At 34.8% G+C, this 21,420-nt stretch overlaps 3 protein-coding genes across 4 annotated transcripts; 2 read left to right on the top strand and 1 right to left on the bottom strand.

Annotated features, from left to right (window-relative positions):
* Window positions 1-5,075: 5,075 nt before the first annotated feature.
* LOC130960430 (uncharacterized) lies at window positions 5,076-5,938 on the bottom strand. The gene has a single exon (XM_057885828.1). It carries the CDS (start codon window positions 5,820-5,822, stop codon window positions 5,241-5,243), a length of 582 nt encoding a protein of 193 aa, XP_057741811.1. The 5' UTR covers window positions 5,823-5,938; the 3' UTR covers window positions 5,076-5,240.
* Window positions 5,939-8,280: 2,342 nt separating this feature from the next.
* On the top strand, window positions 8,281-16,972 carry LOC130933348 (phospholipase D zeta 1). The gene is made up of 20 exons (XM_057862939.1): window positions 8,281-8,493; window positions 8,652-8,753; window positions 8,890-9,011; window positions 9,099-9,240; window positions 9,971-10,141; window positions 10,709-10,882; window positions 11,095-11,337; window positions 11,455-11,571; window positions 11,796-11,935; window positions 12,297-12,446; window positions 12,719-12,875; window positions 12,969-13,502; window positions 13,870-13,980; window positions 14,591-14,737; window positions 14,828-15,025; window positions 15,123-15,224; window positions 15,790-15,921; window positions 16,196-16,261; window positions 16,422-16,483; window positions 16,561-16,972. Exons 1-20 carry the CDS (start codon window positions 8,281-8,283, stop codon window positions 16,805-16,807), a joined length of 3,330 nt encoding a protein of 1,109 aa, XP_057718922.1. The 3' UTR covers window positions 16,808-16,972.
* An 855-nt stretch (window positions 16,973-17,827) lies between these two features.
* LOC130969876 (probable protein phosphatase 2C 41) lies at window positions 17,828-20,987 on the top strand. 2 transcript variants are annotated; one of them, XM_057895789.1, is made up of 6 exons: window positions 17,828-18,259; window positions 18,443-18,696; window positions 18,793-19,104; window positions 19,631-19,748; window positions 20,200-20,423; window positions 20,648-20,987. In XM_057895789.1, the coding sequence occupies exons 2-6, from the start codon at window positions 18,451-18,453 to the stop codon at window positions 20,855-20,857; spliced, it is 1,110 nt and encodes a 369-aa protein (XP_057751772.1). In that variant the 5' UTR covers window positions 17,828-18,259; window positions 18,443-18,450; the 3' UTR covers window positions 20,858-20,987. The 2 variants fall into 2 exon arrangements, with proteins under 2 accessions (XP_057751772.1, XP_057751767.1); XM_057895784.1 differs by having other exon boundaries at window positions 17,831-18,232.
* Window positions 20,988-21,420: the final 433 nt, after the last annotated feature.

The following is a 21,420-nucleotide window of genomic DNA, read 5'->3' as shown; positions in this document are numbered from 1 at the left end:
ATTCTGTGGTGAGTACGAAGGTGGGTGATAAATTCAGCATCGACCAAGGGTTCCTCCCCTAGGACTGTAACATCAACCCATTGAGAAAGAACATCTACGGAATCCATTTCTTTTCTTATAAAGGGTAACAAAAACCTACAAAAGGAAAAGAAAAGGAAAATAAAAAACACGGTCTCTAAAGGGAAGAAATACGGAACTAAAGTCTACAAACCAACCTATCTATCTACAAAATAAAAGCATGCAAACATAAGGCATGTTACGAAAGAAGAAAAGCTAACCTTTATCCAAAAATGAAGGTTGGAAAGAAGCAGAAGTCTCCGAAACACAAGAGCGCAGCACGAACGAAGGAAGAGAAAATTTGAAAAATCGCAGAAACGAAAAAATGAAAGAGAGGGAAAGTATTTATAAACATGCTAAGGGGCATAATGGTAAAAGCGGGGCAGTCATTAATGAGAATGCACCGTTACCAAGACCTACGCACATCCCTAACGGACACGACGCTTGATTAGACGTAACTGTCAGAACCAAAAGGACACGGAAAGTCACGTCGGTTTCAAACCATCACGTCGGTCCGCCAACAAGTCGGCTACGACCCCGAGCAGAATACTCGAACCCAAATCTTGAAAAAATTGGGCTCGAGTAGGGGCAATGTTCATATCCTGGCCCAATAATAAAGGCCCAGGATCAAGCAAAAGACCTAATCCAAAGGGTTGGGCCTCACCAGTACCAATCTTCATCCTATGAAGTCGGTACTCACTACGACTTGTTCTAAAGAAGTCGGGCACGAGGGTTAGCTGGCGGATAAGCACTCATTCAAATGAGTAACTGCCCCTAGAATCTCTCTAACCACTTCTACGAGCCATATCCTAACCTCCCTAAGATAATGGGACGGTTACCACCCTAAAAATATGGCACTACTCCAACGGTGGTTATTGGTTCACCACTATAAATACACTGACACCCCTCAGGTATCTCTAATTCCAATACTCTCTAGACCTGCTCTCACTCTTGCTAACTTAGGCATCGGAGTGTCTTTGCAGGTACCACCCCATCTCCTCACAGAAACAAGTCGGACGGAGGCCCCCGAGTTGCAGACCCATTCGAAATCCTCCTCCTTCACACATTTAGGCCAACCAACACCATTTAGCCCATCAATCTCCAGTTACCCACCGTAACAGCTCTTTTTCGTGTGTGAAGCTAAATCTTTTCTTCTTGCATATGAAGATATGCTAGAAGAATTCAGGACTCCATCACAACACATTCCTTTGGCTAACCTCACAATCTTTCTAAAAAGTTCTAGTAGAAGTGCTCAATTTTTCCGAGGACGTGGTGGTAGATTTGATCGCAGAGGAAGAACTTCATGAAATAATCAAAGAACAGATTGTTAGATTTGTGGCAGAAATAGACATAGAGCTTAATTTCTTTCATCGCTTTGACCAAAATTTTCAACCAAATTCAACTTCTGCTTCAAGCTCAATTCATGTCCCATATTCAAACTCTCTTTCCTCATCACCTTCATCATCTTTTCACCAACCCCAAGCATATCTCACCATTCCTTTCTCTTCGTCAGTATGTAATTCAACATGGTTTTCTAGCTCAGGTGCTAGCATTTTGTGACACCTGATCATGAAAATCTGCTTACTTATGCACTAAACACTTCAGAATTTGATCAGCTCTTTGTAGGTAATGGATTAGGTATTCGAATTCACAATCACGACGCTTCAATTTTATATAACAAGAATAATAATGCTTATTTTAGATTAAAGGATCTCTTATATGTGCCTTCAATTACTCAAAATCTTTTAAGTGTTTCTAAGTTCGCAAAGGATAACTAACCATGTTTACTTTCAATTTTGGCCTAAACAGTATAACATTCGTTATTAGGATTCACAAGAGCTTCTCCTTTAGCGTTTCACTAAAGGTGGCATATATGCATTTGATGATTTGATTGTCCCTAAATCTATTCCTTATTTTACAAGATATCCTACTTGCTTGTACACAAATAATCCCTCTTCATATAGTTCAGATCCTAGTACTTTATACAATAATAACATTGTTTGTAATTTTTTCTTTACCAATAAAAGACAAGAATCTCTAGAAAAAGTAGCTTTAGCAGCAATGTCATAGATATAGTGATCTTAAATTGTGGCATAAAAGGCTTGACCACACTGCTATGCAAAATATAAGGGTGTTGCAGTAATGTAATATTAAACATACATATATCAATAAAATCTGATAATTCTTTGTTTAGTATCTGACTATCTGTAAATTTTGCTCTATGAAAAATTACATGCTTTAATTTACCATTCTATGATTCTAAAATGGTTTATCATCAACCACTTGATCAGCTTGTCTTTATTGATAGTTGGAGTTCAACTCCTGTGAATTCATAAAGTGAATATAGATACTATCTTAGTCTTGTTGATGCTTGTTCAAGGTACACTTGTATTTACTTGCTAATAAATAAATCTCAGTCACTGTCATGTCTTCAAAATTATAAGAGTTTCATAGAAATACAATCTGAACAGACACTAAAAGCTATTCAGAGTGATCATGGTAAGAAATTTCTGTTAAAAGGTGTTTTTTATTTCTTTGCACAAAATGGTAATTAATTAACATAAATTGTCTTGTCTCTACACGCTTTCATGCATAAAGTTCAATGTGGTGAAATACAATTAACTTTCATAGTATTTTAATTTGGACAATGCTAGAAAGTCAATACTTTCAGTTAAAAAGGATAAAAAATTGGTTAGTACGTATTGATTTAAATGTAACACAAAAACAAACATAAGTATTAGTTATCTAATAGTTTTTTTTTTTTTTTTGGAGAACATGGGAAATAACATGTGCCAAGTTACTTTAAATGTTTTTATTCTATTCATAAAAAATAAAGTTTTATCCGAATTAGGTTGGCATATAGATTTGAAGTCAAGTGTATGTGGAACCTACAATGAGATTTGTAATGACATCCCCACTTAATAATCAAGTCTTGTTGATTATGATGAGCATATCATACTGCAAATGGCAGCAACTATACTGTATATTTGGCCTCAGTATATTTACGAACAATGAATTTAGTAGTTAATTGTAATTGTAATATATAGACTAAGGTTTTGAAAACTAAATTCGTCGCTGAATTGTTTTAGTTACTAATTTATTGGTTTATTAGTTTAATCAGTTTAATCGTAGTTTAACCGAAATAACTGTTTTATAATAAAATAATAAATAAAAAAGTAAAATATTTTTTTTGTTTTTGAAGTTTAGTAAAAATTTTAAAAATATCCCTAAATTTTATTTTATTTTAATTTTGTCTTAAAAATTTTCGATTTGTATTGAATATATTGTTGATAGCTAAATTTTCAAAAAATTTAAGAAATCTAAACAAAAATATATGAAAATTATGCTTGATTTGCTTGTATTGAAAATTGTTCTTATAAAATTATTGTTAAATTGTTCCAATATTTTTTGAAAAAGTAGCAGCCAGGGGTATAGTTGATACAAATCGAAAATTTTTTGGATAAAATTAAAACAAAATAAAATTTAAGAGTATTTTTAAAATTTTTGCTAAATTTTAAAGACAAAAAATATATTTTATCCTAAATAAAATATAAATAAATATATTAAAACATAATTATAGTTTAATATAAATTTTAAATTATTATCTAAATTTAAAGTACTACTTGCGATTAGAGTGAAGTGGAGTTGCAGAGCTTAAGAACAATGATAGCGTGACAGACATTGGCAATGTCTCACTCCTTGAAGTGACGATGTAAATTAGGAATTTTTTTTTGTTTAAAGAAAAAGAGTTGAGGTTTTGATGAGAATGAGGTAGGAGGAGGCTGCTGTGCTGAACGTGACCTTTTTTTTTATATATAACACAGTGTAAAGCGACGCCGTTTTTAAAAAACCATTTGAATTTTAGTTCGATTCAACCGACCAATTCAACAATTTTTAAACGATTTTGTGTTTAGTGGTTTATTTTAAAATGAATTGAACTGTAATAGCATTTGATTTACGGTTGAATTAGTTGGACCGATCGATCCGATTCGATTTTTAAAACTATAGTATAGACATAATTAAATTCACTTATTTTGTAGTGGTTCAGAAAATTAAACATTTGCATAATAAATAGTATACTATTTGAAACCTAATAATAACGTAACGTAGTTTGTAATGTACAAGGCAATGGAATGTCCCTCAACCTCCTCGGGAAAGATATAAACCTTACAAAACAACAAATCAAAGAAGCAAAAAAATGACAAAGAATAGAATCGAGTTGCCACTTTCTTTGACATAATTCGAGAAGAAACATATGGGAGCAAGCAAAGAAAAACACATACCCGGCCTTCATTTTAAGAAAGACTACTACTCAGCTAACAATAAATCATATCGTAAACACCGAACCCAAGTTATACAAACAAGCATACGAGTAAGTTACCAAGAGTAACACAGAAGTTCAATGGTCATCGTGCTTTTGATCATGTAAATATTCCTTATTCTATTCACAATGAAATGAATCATACACTGAGGTTGAGGCAATTTCGAACAAACAAGCCAACCAAACTACTGAAATCAGAAGAGCTCAAAAAGATTAAACACTTTAACTCCGATAGGTTCAAACTTTAAACAACCAATCAATCCTACAGCATACACTGTACAAGTACAATGATGGCAGTAATAAGAGAGGAGGGGGGGGGGGGGGGGAATGTTCAAGAGTAATGTGATCATGATTCCTCAATTTTGGACTAAAGACAGTAATAATCAAGCATCTGCTATCTCAAAATGGCATTCCAATTCAATAAGAACTATCATCATATCTGGCAAATATTAAATTGAAAATAAAATCAGTCCAAGACCTTACCTCAATTCACAAACAAATCAAGACAATAAAGACCCATAGTTTTCTACATATAACTTATAAAAGGCCATGCTTTGCAAGCAGAACCCGTATAGATTACCCTAAACCCATGCACCAATGATCAATAACAAAATCAAACCAGAATCACGTGTCTCTTAAACTATTCGAAACTAGCACAACCATGAACAAAACACTAACAAGAACAGAACAGCAAATCTAAATGAAGCAATTACCATGAAATTTTATGATAAATAAGAAAATTATTATATACAATATTTACATTTAAATTCCCAATTAAATAGAGAGGTAATTCCGAGTTACCAACTAACAAGCGTTAATTCGACGAATTTCTTTTCCAAGCTATGAAGTATGAACTAGCAAATCAACAAATTGGGGTTAATCTAGCTGGAACTTTTTCCCTATCACCAGAATCCACAATCGCGCCATCCGCAAGGATTTGAACGATCCTCTTGAACGCGAAATGGATGCAATTCGAAAGCATGATCCAAGACAGCACCTGGTACACGAAATCGAACGCAGGGTCCGGAATCGAAGACGAATGTTCATCCCAATCATTATGCCCGTCCCCAAACCTATTGAAATTCCAACGTCCGCCGCTTCCTCCGAACCCTCCGCCGCCGCCTCCTCCGAAAACACCATCGCCTCCGTCGCCAAAGAAAAAGCCCTCGTTTTCGTTGTCCCCGGCGCCGTCGCCCGACAACTTGCGCTTCGTTCGTCGTTTATTCCGAAGAAGCGTCCGACGCGGCATCCTGTACGATCTAGGCTTCACTGGCGGCGGCGCCACCGCGTCGTAAGGCTGAAGGATGGCCGAGATCTGGTCGGCGAGGGAATCGGTGACGGAAACGTTGCAGGTGGAATTGCAGCTACGGAGGACGCATAGGCCTTTGGCAGCGGTGACTGCGACGGTGTCAGCCGCAACGAGAATGTCCGCAATCATCGCCATGATCTCTCGCCGAACGGGGAATGAATGAATCCTGTAAAAAGTGGAATTGAATTTTGACTTTGAGAGAAGAGAAAGAAAAAGAGGGGAAGCAAAATAAGAATCGGAATAGGTTTGCTTTGAGGAATGTGAAGACTGCAAGTTTGGCCAAAACGCTAACGTGTCAGTTGGACTGTGACAGCTTCCTCTGTCGTTTTTAGGAAATCTCGTTATGTGGTCACAGGTCAACTGAGGTCCAATGGATCAGAATTGATTTTTTCAGTCATGGGTTAGGATTTTGGGCCAGCCCAATTACACTAAACAATGTGGTCATTACCATCTGATCTGATTATTACTTACTATTTTTTAGCAACTTTTTTTTAGCGCAGTTAAATTAATAAAAAAATTTACTATTAAAAATTTATTAAATACATTAAAAAATAAAAAATATATTTTTTTTTAAGTTATCGTTTATATTTTTTTAAAAAATATATTTTTTACATAATAAATGAATAAAAAAATATTTTTATCTTATTTTATTTAAATATAATTGATAAATAAAAAGATCTTTTTACATAAGATATCTAAATATAAAATTATTTTTATTTTTATAAGAGATCTTTTAAAAAATATCTTTTAAAAGAGGATCTTTTACGAGAATGATGTCTAAACAAATTCTATATCTTTTATAATTTTACAATACCAAAAAATATATAATCTTTTATTTAAATTAAATAAATATATAAATTATGAAAATATATGAAATATGAAGTAATTACGTAAATCCGTAACTATACACATCTCGAACATTGAGGAGTAAGACAAGAAATGAGCATATCTCGGTGTTTAAGACCTCGTTATGTGGTTGGGTGATGCCGTGACATATCTTGGGTGCATCTAGAATATGTTTTACATGGGAGATCGGATACTGAGCAGCCGAGATACGTTTCAATTTAAAAGGGGGTTTCAGTATCGGAAATACATGCAAGATGTCTAATTGAGGCCTCAGCATCCGAAATATAGTTGAGGAATAGACTCTACAAATAGAGTTATTCTTCAAGATATCTTGGGTGTAGAGATGCCTAAAGCATAATACACATATTCGGGTGCTGAGAGTAAAATGATACGTTTCACTATATTTCGGATGCTAAGTTCCAAATTAGGAATGTTGCACGTATCTCAAGTGCTGAGACTCCATTTTAAAATTAAACATATCTCGAGTGCTCAGTACCCGATCTCCTATGTAAAATATATTCTGAGTGCACCTAGGATATGTCACGGTGTCGCTCGATCATATAATGAGATCTCAAACGTCGAAATATGCTCATTTGTAATCTTACTCTTCAGCGTCCGAAGTGTGCATGATTACGTATTTATGTAATTACTTTATATTTTATATATTTATTTAACTTAAATAAAAAATTCAAAAATATATGTTTTATATTTTTAATATAAAAGTAATCATATATATAATTGTTTCAAGAGTTACCTGAAATGTTGATATCTGAATATGAAATCCAGGTCCTTTGGTGTGATAGCGTCCGTCTTCTTTGGTGCTGAGGTGATACCTATAAGAGACTCCAATATTTAAGTGAGTAAGGACTTTAGGCAGATTTTTAGTAGAGTAGAACATGAGGGTGTCAGTGTATTTATAGTAGAATTTGATGACCTCCATGGTGATAGTAATTCTATCTTATCTTATATCATAGGAGTTTGTTTAAAAAAAAATTTGAAAAGACAGTTACTTATTTAAATAAGTATACGGTCGGTCTCTTTTGTGGTGTTTGACCTTTCAAAAAAATAAGTCCTTTGAAATAGACCTTATATTTTTATTGGGCATAATTTTATAATTTGGATTGGGTATGAACAGTAATATTTGTGTTGAGTCTTTTAATTAGCAAACCAAACACGCTGGGAAATACTAATTGCACACGAGCTATATTTTTTCTTCCATATCTAACAGAAGGGAATTACTTGTTTAATTTCTTGAAAAAATTACAGTTTTGTGGAAAATATACTACTATGGTAGTAAAGATATAATATATGAATGTATCAACTGTATACAAATATACAGATACAAAAAATTAGACATCATTAAGTTAATATTCTATTTTAATTATAAATATAAATTTAGTAATGAAAATCCTAAATGAGTTTTACATTCTTAATTCATCAAAAATTAAAATTTATAATTAGATTCTATCAAAGTTAATCCCATTGTTAATGTAAATAAATATGCAAAATAATAAAATTGCTATTGGCTTTTTCTGTGTAAAAGATTTGTCCATTTCAGTGGAAAAGAAGGTGGAAAGGGCAAAGCGAAGAAAGAAAAGAAAGAAGCGAAGCGAAGCGAAGCCATGCACATGTCGAACCTCGACGTTCAAGCTGCCGTACCCGTCTACTTCTAATCAATCAAAATTAAACATAAATAAATAAATAAATCTGTACGTGGATCGGATTCGAATCCACCCAAACACAGTTCATGGAATCGCGAATTGCCGGTGGCAGCAGCAGCAGCCACCAGTACCACCAAATTCAGCCGGAGGCTTCGACGTCGTCGTTCTGGCCACCGCCGGAGCCTAGTCGGATCTTCGATGAGTTGCCGGAAGCCACCATTATATCCGTGTCTCGGCCAGAGGCCGCCGACATTACCCCCGCTCTCCTATCTTACACCATTCTATTTCGCTACAGACAGGTACGACTTTCTCCCGTCTCCATTTCTTCTCAATTCCGCGATCCCGAGATCACGTGACATAACTGCCGCACATGCCAGCTTCATGTTGAACAATGTTCACTATTATTTATTTATTTATTTATTTATTTACTTATTAATGTTCATTCCATCATCATCAGTTCAAGTGGCAGCTGGTGAAGAAAGCTTCCCAAGTGTTTTATTTACATTTCATGTTAAAGAAGCGCGCCTTTATTGAGGAAATTCATGAGAAGCAAGAGCATGTATGTCTTTAATCAGTTCTAATTTTCTATTGGAAGCTAAGTGCTTTTGTAGATTATTTATAATGTGATTCTGATTGATTACACCTTGCAAAATTTTGGATTTTAATGTAATCTTTGCTCAAATATTATATTAAAGGTTAAAGACTGGCTTCAAAATCTAGGAATAGGAGACCTTGCAGCTATGGTGCACATTGATGATGAAGCTGATGATGAAGTCATGCCTTTAAATAATCATCATGATGAAAGTGTTAAAGAAAGGTGATCACCCTCAACACCAGGATCTTAGAACTGCATCTATGATATCCTGTGTGGCTGGAATCGCTCATCTGTTGCTTTTTGTTCCAGAGATGTTCCATCTAGTGCTGCTCTACCAATTCTGCGGCCAGCTTTAGGAACACAAGAGACTACAGCAGACAGGGCAAAGATTGCGATGCAGGGGTATCTCAATCACTTTTTGGGAAATATAACTATTGTTAACTCAAGAGAGGTGTGTGCTGTGAATTCACTTTGGAATTTCAAGGACTGTGCTTTAGTTTGTTAGTGTAACATGTGAAATGAAGGCAATTTGCTTCCATCTGAGGATGACCGAGGCACCCAGCTAGTATTAACTCATTTGCATGGACGTCATAGCTAAGATATAAGTATAATAACTAGATATATCGCAAATACAAACTGATGAAAATTTAACACTGAGGCTTCATTCAGTTCTTGCATGCTTATTCTTTTATTCTTCAATTTAACTTCATATCATATTTGACAGCCTTAATAAAGGAAAGCTTAAAAAAAGGCCAAACAGGGGGAGAAAAAAAAAAGAAAAGGAAGGGGGGGCCCGGGGGGGGGGGGGATAGAAAATTAAAAGTTTATCAGTTTTATTGAAATATTGATTGACCAAAAAGTAATTAAATTTCCAAGATACACATCCTTGTTTGTGAAGTTCAAGTAAAACCAAGTGTGCACCCTACAAAAATACCACTCAAGTTGTTGGAAACCTCCTTCAAACCTTCTTATTTTGACTGTTGCTTCTGTTAGGCTCAAAGTTACTTTGATGTTTAGCTACCATATTTGGTATGTCATACATCTCATATGATATGGACTTTGTTACCTCTAAATCTGTAATAAATTTTGTTTTCATTCAATGTTCATGCCTATTTACCATTTGTTATTGAAGAATCAATTGTTTGACTGGTCTGTAATTTCTTGTTGCATTCTTGCTGTAGGTTTGCAAGTTTCTGGGGGTATCAAAGTTATCCTTTTTACCTGAATATGGTTCCAAGCTACATGAAGATTATGTGATGGTGATGCATCTGCCAAAATTTTCAAAGGATGATAATTCCAGAAAGTGTTGTTTGTCTGATTGTTTTCGTTGTTGTAATGATAACTGGCAGAAGGTAACAAAATCCTGCTTTTGAGACTAGGCAATATGCTTCATTCATCTTGATCTGTTTTGAAGAATGTTAGACAAAGTAGGTTGCATCTTGCATAGTAACAATAATACATTGGAACTACTGAAGTAGTCAGAAATCTTGCTAGGACTGTTAAGTTACTGGTACTTTTGTCCTCATATATTTATTTCCATAATTAAAACGATAAAATATTTGTTAATTGTTATGAATCATCTCTCTAAAAGTTTAAGTTTTTTAGGTGAAAACATGTGCATGACTTTATACTTAAACCAGGCTTTCAGGAATACCAGAATGCAGAAATTTGAGACTAATATGATAAGGGACAATGTTCTGTCTATATATAATACTACAGTAATACAAATATCAAATGTTGAGATAAACTTAAATTGTAAGAACGTTCTGTTTTTATGGTAGATCAATTGATTTTTGATATTTATGTCATGAAGCAATGATGTTATTATTTTCACTATTGTTTCATGAAGTTTTTTGAGTAACACTATTATATTTGGCTTGACTTTACCATGTATCAGCTTCCTGTCTTGTTCTGTGCAGGTTTGGGCAGTACTGAAACCTGGATTCTTGGCACTGCTAGCAGATCCTTTTGATGTACAACCTTTGGACATTATTGCTTTTGATGTACTACCTTCCTCGGATGGGAATGTGGATCATCGTCAATCACTGGCACAAGAAATGAAGGATCGAAATCCCTTGCGCCATTCGTTTAAGGTAAGAAAGGTGCTCTTGTATTTTTGTTGTTGCCTCATTGTCTTACTCTTGTCACTTATGACTTAAGAGGATATAATGCTAAATTGGCAGCGCATATTCTTTTGCTGTGCTTATAACTCTTATCGGTTATTAGCTGATTAGTATGTGTGATATCCATGTTAAACCTTTATTGAGGACGATGGTATTCTAATACAGAACTTAGCAAACTGTAGGTAACTTGTGGAAACCGGTGTATTAGAGTTAGAGTAAAAAGTAGTGCTAAAGTTAAAGATTGGGTCACTGCAATTAATGATGCTGGACTCAAGCCCCCTGAAGGATGGTGTCATCCCCACCGCTATGGTTCTTATGCTCCTCCAAGAGGCTTAATCAAAGATGGAAGTCAGGCTCAATGGTTTGTAGATGGTCGTGCCGCATTTGAGGCAATTGCTTCTTCAATCAAGGATGCAAAATCAGAGGTTTGTATAGTCTAGTACCAGAACATTTGAGGCCACTTATTGCATAATTTTTTTATCACAAGAAGGAAAATAATAATCAATTTTGAGTTCTGTTCAATGATCGAGAGATTCATGCAGATATTTATTTGTGGCTGGTGGTTGTGCCCAGAACTGTATCTAAAGCGCCCTTTTCATGCTCATGCTTCATCAAGGCTTGATAATTTGCTGGAAGCAAGAGCTAAGCAAGGGGTCCAGGTAACTGTTAATGTGAATCCTATCAGCCATCTGCTTTGCAACTTACTGATTAGTTTTGAAGGTTTCTGAGAATGTTGGCTTTCATTTATTTTATTTGCATTTGTTTCACCTGTGATAATATTTCCTTAGTTGGAGTTGCTACTCATCAGCTATTTATTCATGATTTTTCTCCTCAAAGACATGTTGAGATCTTCATGATTCTTTTTATTTTTCCAAACATGCAGATTTTCGTTCTTATCTACAAAGAGGTAGCCCTTGCTTTGAAAATCAATAGTTCTTATAGCAGGAGAAAGCTTCTTAGCATTCACGAGAATGTGAGGGTATTACGCTATCCTGACCACTTTTCTACTGGTGTTTACCTGTGGTATGCAAACTTAATTTCCTAAGCTTAATTGTATATCTTGTTATACTATTATTATTATTATTATGTGAAGAATATCAAAAATATTATTATCCTGACCACTTTTCTACTGGTGTTTACCTGTAAGTTTTTATTTACAAGTATAGAATATCAAAAATGTTATTCGTACACCAAAATCAGCTACTAAAATCAGCCACAAATGTATTTGTGTATAAATACATATATAGTTTAATTTATTTTCAATGTGTATTTGTGTTCCAATATGTGTTTTATACTAGTGACTGATTTTGGTGTACACATAGCATAGTCAATAAAATATGTTACAGATTTATGGTTTCTTATATGGGTTCATGATTATATATAGGTCGCATCATGAGAAACTTGTGATTGTTGACCACCAGATTTGCTTTATTGGAGGACTGGATTTGTGCTTTGGTCGTTATGACACCCCTGAACATAAAGTTGGGGATCTCCCTCCTATTATCTGGCCAGGAAAGGACTATTATAATCCAAGGTAACTTTTGTGCGTAATTGGAAAATAAGATCACAAGAAACTTTTTATAGGTTTCTTTTTATTGGTAATTCATCACACTGCAGTTCTATACTAGCCATTAATGTTGTTTAATGAGTTTTCAGAGTAGTTTAGTTGCCTATTCAAATTCACTTGGATACTAGTATAAAACTTCTGGCTTTTGCACTAGGCGTGTATTAAGATTTACCCATCATTACTTGATCAAATGTTAACTTTATGTTGTTAATGCATGGATTTGTTTTCAATTTTGGCAGGGAATCTGAACCAAATTCATGGGAAGATATGATGAAAGATGAATTGGACCGTGGAAAATACCCGCGTATGCCTTGGCATGATGTTCATTGTGCACTTTGGGGGCCACCTTGTCGTGACATAGCGAGGCACTTTGTTCAGAGATGGAATTTTGCCAAGGTAGACTTTGTCTGCTATTGTGTTGAAGTATCCATGCATTCTAGTGCTAAATACTCAATAGGAAAGAAATAATGTCCTTTTTTCTCCCCTCAGAGGAACAAAGCTCCAAATGAGCAAGCGATACCATTACTTATGCCTCGGCATCATATGGTTATTCCACATTACTTGGGAAAGGACACAGAGGTGAAGATTGAATACAGGAATAATGACAACAACAGAACCATGATGAGGGAAGACTCCTTTAGCTCAGCAACTGATGATATTCCTTTACTATTGCCTCGGGAGTCTGGTGCGCTCAATACTTCTGAAGAAGACCCCAAAAGTGGGTCAAGCTCATTTTCATATCTGCGTGACCAGACTGCTAGTAGGCTCAGCAGCGGTCTTTCTTTCTCTTTATGGAAGACCAGAGTTGAACCACTTAGTTCTGATACACCAATGAAGGGATTTGTAGACAATCTTGATGGTGTGCAAGTGCGTCATCAAAGGAAAATGTCTCTGGATAGAGTATCTCTTGGTGATGTCCAGAATTCAGATCAAGAGTGGTGGAAAACACCAGGACCTGGTGAGCATGGAGGTTTTGCAGAAGACTCTGGACAAGTTGGCCCTCGTGTTTCGTGTCGTTGTCAGGTGTGGTGTTCTCTTTTGTGCACTGACCACACCTTAAACAAATTGTGCCAATGAATTATGGCATTGTGCAATTTCTTTCCTGTGTGTATGGAGATGCGACATCATCTCATTAAAGTTTCAATGAAATATAATTATTCTATTTTCAGCATCAAATATAAGAGAAGTCAGGTATTTGTTGGTAGCATCTAAACTATCTCTCTTTTTATGCAACATAAAAACTAAATCCATTGGACATCAATGATATTTCTGATTCTCTGACAATTTTATTTTATTAAGGATGTAACATATCTTATTCCTATACTATTTGGTATATATAATTCAATTTGTCATTGTATTTTCTACTATTAAAACATCATCTAATTGATAGGTTATTAGAAGTGTCACTCAATGGTCAGCTGGAACAAGCCAAACCGAAGAAAGCATCCACAAGGCATATTGCTCTCTAATTGAGAAGGCAGAATATTTCATCTACATTGAGGTATCAAATTTTACACTTCTTTTATCATATCAATACTGCATGGTAAATAATTTGAAATATGATGGCTTTGCGTATGATCATGCTAAAACTAATTTTGCTTATTAATGATAAAATCTGTCTAGAAGCTCATGATTGTACTGAAATAACATCTAGTGGATATGGGTAGCAATTACATTAAATGCCATACTAATATTTCCTACAGAATATCTGTCCTCTCAGAATTTCTTTAGACGGTTGTTTATCAGGATTAGAGCAGTATGTGTTGACTTGCATGTTGTTTATGCTATGTTGACATTTTTAGAGTAATGTCTGTTCTAAAGCAGTAATCAGTTCTTGTTTCATTGATATATCTTGCATTTATCATCTCTTTTATGTAAGCTGATTGTAGACATTCCATAGTGTCTGCTGCTATGACTTTATTTCCCAGTTTCCAAATGCTTCTCTCCTGGTTTTCTCAAAGAGATAATTAGTTCCTTTTGACACCTTAATGGCTTCCAATTTTTCAACTTTCACTTTCTAATTTTGATTGTGATGCCTTCTTTTTCTCTTCCGAAGTCTGTTCAAGGACATAGTTCTGATTGTTCTGTTTTGTCCTGGGCAACTTCTCCAGAATCAATTTTTTATCTCAGGTCTTTCACGGGATGATGTAATACGAAATCGTGTATCAGAAGCTTTATATCAACGGATTAGGCGAGCTTACGATGATAAGAAAACTTTTAGGGTCATAATTGTCATACCTCTCCTTCCTGGCTTCCAGGTTGGTTCCTTTATTTCCTCTTCAACACTGAAAGAATGTGTGAGCGTGTGTGTTGTGTGTGAATGGTTTTCTCACTTCTTTATTGTGTAGGGGGGCCTGGACGACAGCGGTGCGGCCTCTGTGAGAGCCATAATGCATTGGCAGTATAGAACTATCTGCCGAGGACAGAATTCTATATTACATAATTTGTATGAACTTCTTGGTTCAAAAATGCATGACTATATCTCTTTCTTCGGCCTCAGGGCACATGGTAGACTTTGTGATAGTGTTCCCTTGGTAACCAGCCAGGTACTCTTTCGCGATTATGGTCTTATACCAAAGTTGTTACAGTCAGCTTAGTCATATATGCATACTTCAAAGATTTAATCATATGTGAATATTTCAGATCTATGTTCACAGCAAAATCATGATTATTGATGATTGTACATGTTTGATTGGATCTGCTAATATTAATGATAGGAGTTTACTTGGCTCCAGAGATTCTGAGGTACATTCCAAACGTTTGTTTCACCCATCTTAGGCATTCCAAATTTGTTCGGTTATTTGAATTTTTTTCTTTGCTGATTCATCTCACTCCCCTCTAGAACTATATCAAGTGTAGCTGATGTTTAATTCCAGCCAAAGTAATTTTTATACTTTCGGACTGATGTAGTCAACATCTTGCAACAATTTTTTCTTACTCTGTATTGTTTTTTACTTGTAACAAGCTATTCCACATTTAAGAGTTATAGTTTGAAGTTTAAACATAACTGAATTTCCTAGTCCAAATTGTCAATTTGATGCATATTTCAAAAATTGTTAGGTAACAGATTTAGCCTACAAAATGCAACTAAAATGAAGACAGAATAATTTTCATCAGACTTGCGAATCAATATAAGTTCTTTGTTTTATCATAGGACTCTCGATTAATTATTATCTCACCCTTAAAATCTTCAGGAATTGATCTGTTGATTGTCATTTGAAAAACTTTACTTGGGCTTTCAAGTTGTTTATCAGAGCATAATTTTTGCATCACCTTCTGTCCTCTTAATTCTCCCACATATGCATTTCAGATTGGTGTAGTTATAGAAGACAGAGAACTGATTGATTCCTATATGGATGGAAAGCCTTGGAAGGCAGGAAAATTCTCCTTGACTCTCCGATTGTCACTATGGTCTGAGCATTTAGGTCTTGGAGCAGGAGAGGTTAGTAAATTTCAATTCTCTGGAGAGCGTTCATTTCATGCGGCCTATTTGTAACCAATGACGGATCTAGAAAATTTTAATAAAGTTATAACATAAAATAAAATAAGAGAGACAGAGTAGTGGAGTAAAATTTAATAACATAACGAGGACAATTATACATAATTCTTTTGTACTACTTAGAACATTTTTAAATTTTAGTGAGGGCACTTACCCCCACAATTATATAAGTGTATCTGTCCCTGTTTGTAATGCAAATTTCCATCTCTTTCCTCAGGCCAATCAAATAATGGATCCAGTTGTTGACTCTACCTACAATGACATTTGGTTGGCAAGAGCAAAGGTAATTAGAAACATGTTTATGCATACAAAAAAAATAACAGAGATGGTTTAGACAAAAGTTATGCATGGTTGGTTATTATGTGAACAACAGTGAACATGTATACCAATGTAATAATAACTTACTAACATTGCTGATCATTGTTCATGGTTGCATTTTGCAGGAAAATACTAAAATTTACCAGGATGTCTTTTCTTGTGTTCCTAATGATGTGATACACAACAGGTAGGAGAGTGGGTGAATGAGTCATGCTCCGTCCTCTTTTGTCTCTTGTTCTTACATGCTTTGTATTATATATGCAGATATGCTTTCCGACAAAGCGTTGCTTTTTGGAAAGACAAGATAGGTCACAGTACTATTGATCTAGGGATAGCTCCAAAAAAGTTAGAACATCATCATGACGGAGTTACTGAGAGCATTGATCCCATGGAGAGGTTAGCATCAGTGAAAGGTCACCTTGTTAGTTTCCCCCTGGAGTTCATGAGCTTAGAAAATCTAAGACCTGCTTTCAATGAAGGCGAGTTCTATGCTGCCCAAGTTTTCCATTGACTATCATGTCTCAGCAAGAGATATGTTTCACCATTACACACACCTTTTTTTTTTTTTTTACGTGAGGTTTTGTAAGTTATTGCTTGCAGAGATTTTTCTATTGCAACTCTGCAAGAGAGAGAGAGAGAGAAAGAACCCCTGGCGAGGGGGACTTGAGTTACAATATCAAGGAAAAAATATGTATTAGAATGTTTATGAAATTCATCATTTTTTTTCATAAATAAAAAATAACATCAATTTTCATATATACTGTTATTTGCTTTTTGTTATTTTATTTGCCGTTAATTTCAACAAATATATCAACTTTCATTTTTTACTACTTTTTATATTAACTGCATAAATAATCATCTAAAATAACGAATATTATAAAACGTTTCACATTATCAGTGCATCAAAATTAAACTCTTATTATATTATGCCAAGCTATAAATCATAATCAAAATTATTGTTGCTATTTTTACTACTAATTATAAAGAAAAAGGCCTAGTTTTCGTAATGTTTGCTAATGTAAATGTTAAAATGACAACGTGAGTTTAAATTCCTCTTGGGAAAAATCTGGGAAACATATGCTTTATGAATTTTCTAAATGCTTTCACCTAAGTCAACCGCAGCCATAAATGACGATTTTTTTGCCTCTGTCCATTGTCGTGATAAAATAAAATACTCCCCCGAAAATGCACTTATTTTGAGCCTCGACCTCCTGGGTCCCCCTAATACAACTGGCAAGTTGATAGCCTTGTATTTGGTCAATTAGTGGGGTTGTGTTATTGGAAAATATATATCTAAACAGATTGTCTCATTATTGACGTGTTCACTTTGTTGAATTTGTTTTTAATCAAATTATATATAAAAAAAAAAGGTGAAGAACTGAAGATGATTTTATTTAAAGCCGACCAGTGACCACAATCTAAATTTCATCCACAGAAATAAGTTATTTATTTTTAAGGTACTTGTCAAGTCGTCATAGGCACAGTTGTTAAGTACCGACCCTGCATCACAAACAATCGCAATAGTGGTCCTTCAATTGTATTCTTTTGTTTTTAATTTGTATGTTTTTATTTGGTGTTGAGTCCTCAAACACTCTAATTTGTATCCAAATTCTGATAGCTATACTAAATTTGCCGTCTGATAAGTAATTTTAGAACAAAAGAAGTTGGGGTCGTTATTGGTAACTATGACATTTATTCGTTTTTATTGTCCAAATTGCCCCTGTGTTCCGTATCTAATGGCTGCCAAAGCAAGGATAGAATGGTAAATTAAACCAGCACAGCAGCAGCTACTACAAACTACAAAGTACAAAATTACAATCAAAATTGTGAACAAGTAAGTCACGTTGGTATATGACGGTTGCGCTTGTAACTTGGTTGGTCAATGGAAAGTGAATAACTTCAGAGGAATCATATTAAGTTGCTCAGGTTCTTGCAGGTAGTTGGAAATCTCAGGCACACTCTTGTAACTGTCCCTTTTTCTCTATCAAATTCAGTTTCTTTTGATCTCATATTGTTTTTAGTACTTTCATTGTGAAATGGGAATCTATAAAACTATGAATCATGATATCATGAAAGAATTAGCTAGGATAATATGTAGTCACATGTGTGTAAATGTAAATAATCTGAGACTATGATTTGAATGCAGGGGTCGTCATGGTTCTTTTCCAATCGTTTGTGAATGAATTGGCACGAAGTGTGTCCATCAAGAAAGAGAAGAAGTGTCAGAAAGATGATGATGGAAGAAGAGCTGTGAAAGAAATGGCAAAGGCAGCAAGGAAGAATGGTTTGTTATTGAAATCATGTGGAGTTGTAAAGTCCACAAAGGCCAACAGCTTTGCTTCTGTGTTCACAAATAAGGGCCAGAAAGGAGTCAATCAAGATCGTGTCCTTGTTTGGGAGGTATGCCTCCACTTGCTCTAAGAATTGATTGCTTTTTAGAATGTTTAAGACTGAGAGTATCAAATTAGAATGTAATGATTTGTTTTCTGATGGTAGGAATTTGGTTGCCAAGGGGACATGATGTTATGTGGAATTTTTGATGGACATGGCCTTTGGGGACACTTAGTAGCCAAGAGGGTGAGGAAACTAGTACCAGTTTTATTGCTATGCAATTGGCAAAAAAGTGTGGCTGCAACATCATCACTTCACTTGGATTTTAAGATGGAATCAGATGAATATATTCATGGATTTGATTTATGGAAGCAATCCTACTTAAAGTCTTATGCTGCCATTGATCAAGATCTAAAGCAGCACACTGGGATTGATTCCTTTCAAAGTGGTACCACAGCTTTGACAATTATCAAACAGGTTATTGATCTGTTATCTTGTTACATTTTCCATGCCCAAAATCTTAATTTGTTAGGAGGATGAAAACAAATCCTCACACCCCACTGCATATCAGAAATACTGACAAAAACATGCTTTAAGAGATTGTGCAATGAAAGATTTAGAATTAGAATTTCTAGTTTTGGTAAATCATAGATGGAAAAAAACTTTTGGATATTATGGTTGATGAAACTCCAAATATGATGAAAGTTGACCTTCTCATAGCTGAGAAGATAGGTATCAAAAATAGTACATGATATTGTTAGAATAAAAAATGTTTGTCTTAATAATGGAGTGGGTCCTGAATTAAATATGGTTATATAGAAGTAGAGTAGGTGTGGTGCTTCGGTTAGCATACCTGTCATTACTTATAATAGATAGCTGCTATATAAATTCTTTATGTTATCACCACTACTACTACAAAAATTCATTAGTGACAAGCTAAGATAGAAGTATTCAATATTAATTAATCAGAATAAAGTAGCCTAAAGTTTCTTTTCATTTTCAGGGAAATTATCTGATTACAGCAAATCTAGGTGATTCTAGAGCTGTGTTGGCAACAACTTCAGAGGATGGAAAATTGATTCCAATTCAGCTAACAACAGACTTGAAACCAAATTTACCAGGTGAGGATCTCTCTTGAGTAAGCCAAGTCATGCATGGCTTTCCTTTTTACTTGTTAGAATATATTAAGATATTTATAGGCACTAACAGAATCGTAATAATAAATACATAATATTTTATAATAAATAATTTTAATGAATTCTAATATGAAAAATATAAAAAGTACTGTGATTTCACCAGAAGAAAATCAACTTATCCTCTTCAAAACGGATATCATGACTCTGATATTATGTTAGAAAGGGAAGAGGGAGCCGAAAAGGTTTGTAAGTATTCAAGTTGTGTAGAATGATACAATATAAAATGGTATTTATAGGTACTAAGAAAATTGAAATAATAAAGACCTAATATCCTATAATAAATATTCAGATATTTTAAATAATGCTAGTTAATCCTAATATATTTTAACATTACTGAAGGTTGTAGAGTCATATATTATTTTCGTTGAATTTATAGAGGAGGCGAATCGCATAATGGAATCAGGAGGGGAAGTGTATTGTATGGAAGATGAAAAAGGAGTGTACAGAGCATGGATGCCTAATGGTAGATCACCAGGGTTTGCAATTTCAAGAGCTTTTGGTGACCATTGCATGAAGGACTTCGGATTAATATCTGTCCCAGAAGTCACACACACAAAACTCACCAAAAGGGATCAATTTGTAATATTGGCTTCAGATGGGGTATGTATGCAAATCATGCAAATACATGTTATGGTTATGCATGTGATAATATAACTATGGTAGAAACTCAGGTACAATTAATTTAATGTGAAATTGATAGCCGAGACTTAGAATTATTAAATGATTTGATATTTTTGACTAAATTATTATCTAACAATTTGTAGCTATCAATCATACGTAAAGTGAGTTTTCACTTATAACTAATATGAATTCATTATTGTCAGGTATGGGATGTTATGTCAAATGAGGAAGCAGTGAAGATTGTGTATTCTTCAGGGGGAGAAAGATCAGCAGAAAGGGTAGTGAAACGTGCAATCCATGAATGGAAACGCAAGAGAAGTAGCATTGCTATGGATGATATGTCTGTCATTTGCCTCTTCTTTCATTCTCACTCTCTCTCATCAGCTTCCTCCCACCAACACTATAATGTATAAACTTGTTCAATTACAATCACTCAAATCACACACAACACAAACAAACAGGAATACATGTATGTATGATAATAATAAATGTATTGATGGACAATTTACTTAAATAAATAGAATAGCAGAATCGTTTACCTAATTGTGCAAAACTGGTTGTTGTTACGTGCATGTGCAAAAAGCCATTTCTATGTAATCTGTGGCAACCCACCACGGTTTCAAAACGTGCATAAACTGTGGCAGGTCCTAGCGATTTATGGGCAAAAATTATAGAGTGTAAACCGTGGTAAGTCACCACGGTTTACGAAGGAAAGATGGCATGCATAAACCGTGGAGAGTCACCACGGTTTATGAGTAAAGTTGATTGCACATAAACCCTTGTGGGTTACCACGGTTTATGTAGGGTAAATAATGGCCAGAAAACCTTGTAGGTTCCCACGGTTTACTATGACGGGAAGTCTATATATATGTGGGTGATTCAAGCTCCATAAGAGATCATTCTCACAATGGCTAGTGAGGAAGAGAGTTTTCTTGCCCTAGTGCATTGCTCTGGGAAAATAAAAAAAAAAAAAAGC

The sequence above is a fragment of the Arachis stenosperma genome, chromosome 1, assembly GCF_014773155.1.
Source record: "Arachis stenosperma cultivar V10309 chromosome 1, arast.V10309.gnm1.PFL2, whole genome shotgun sequence".
NCBI lineage: Eukaryota > Viridiplantae > Streptophyta > Magnoliopsida > Fabales > Fabaceae > Arachis > Arachis stenosperma.
This window is presented reverse-complemented; position numbering and strand designations above follow the sequence as displayed.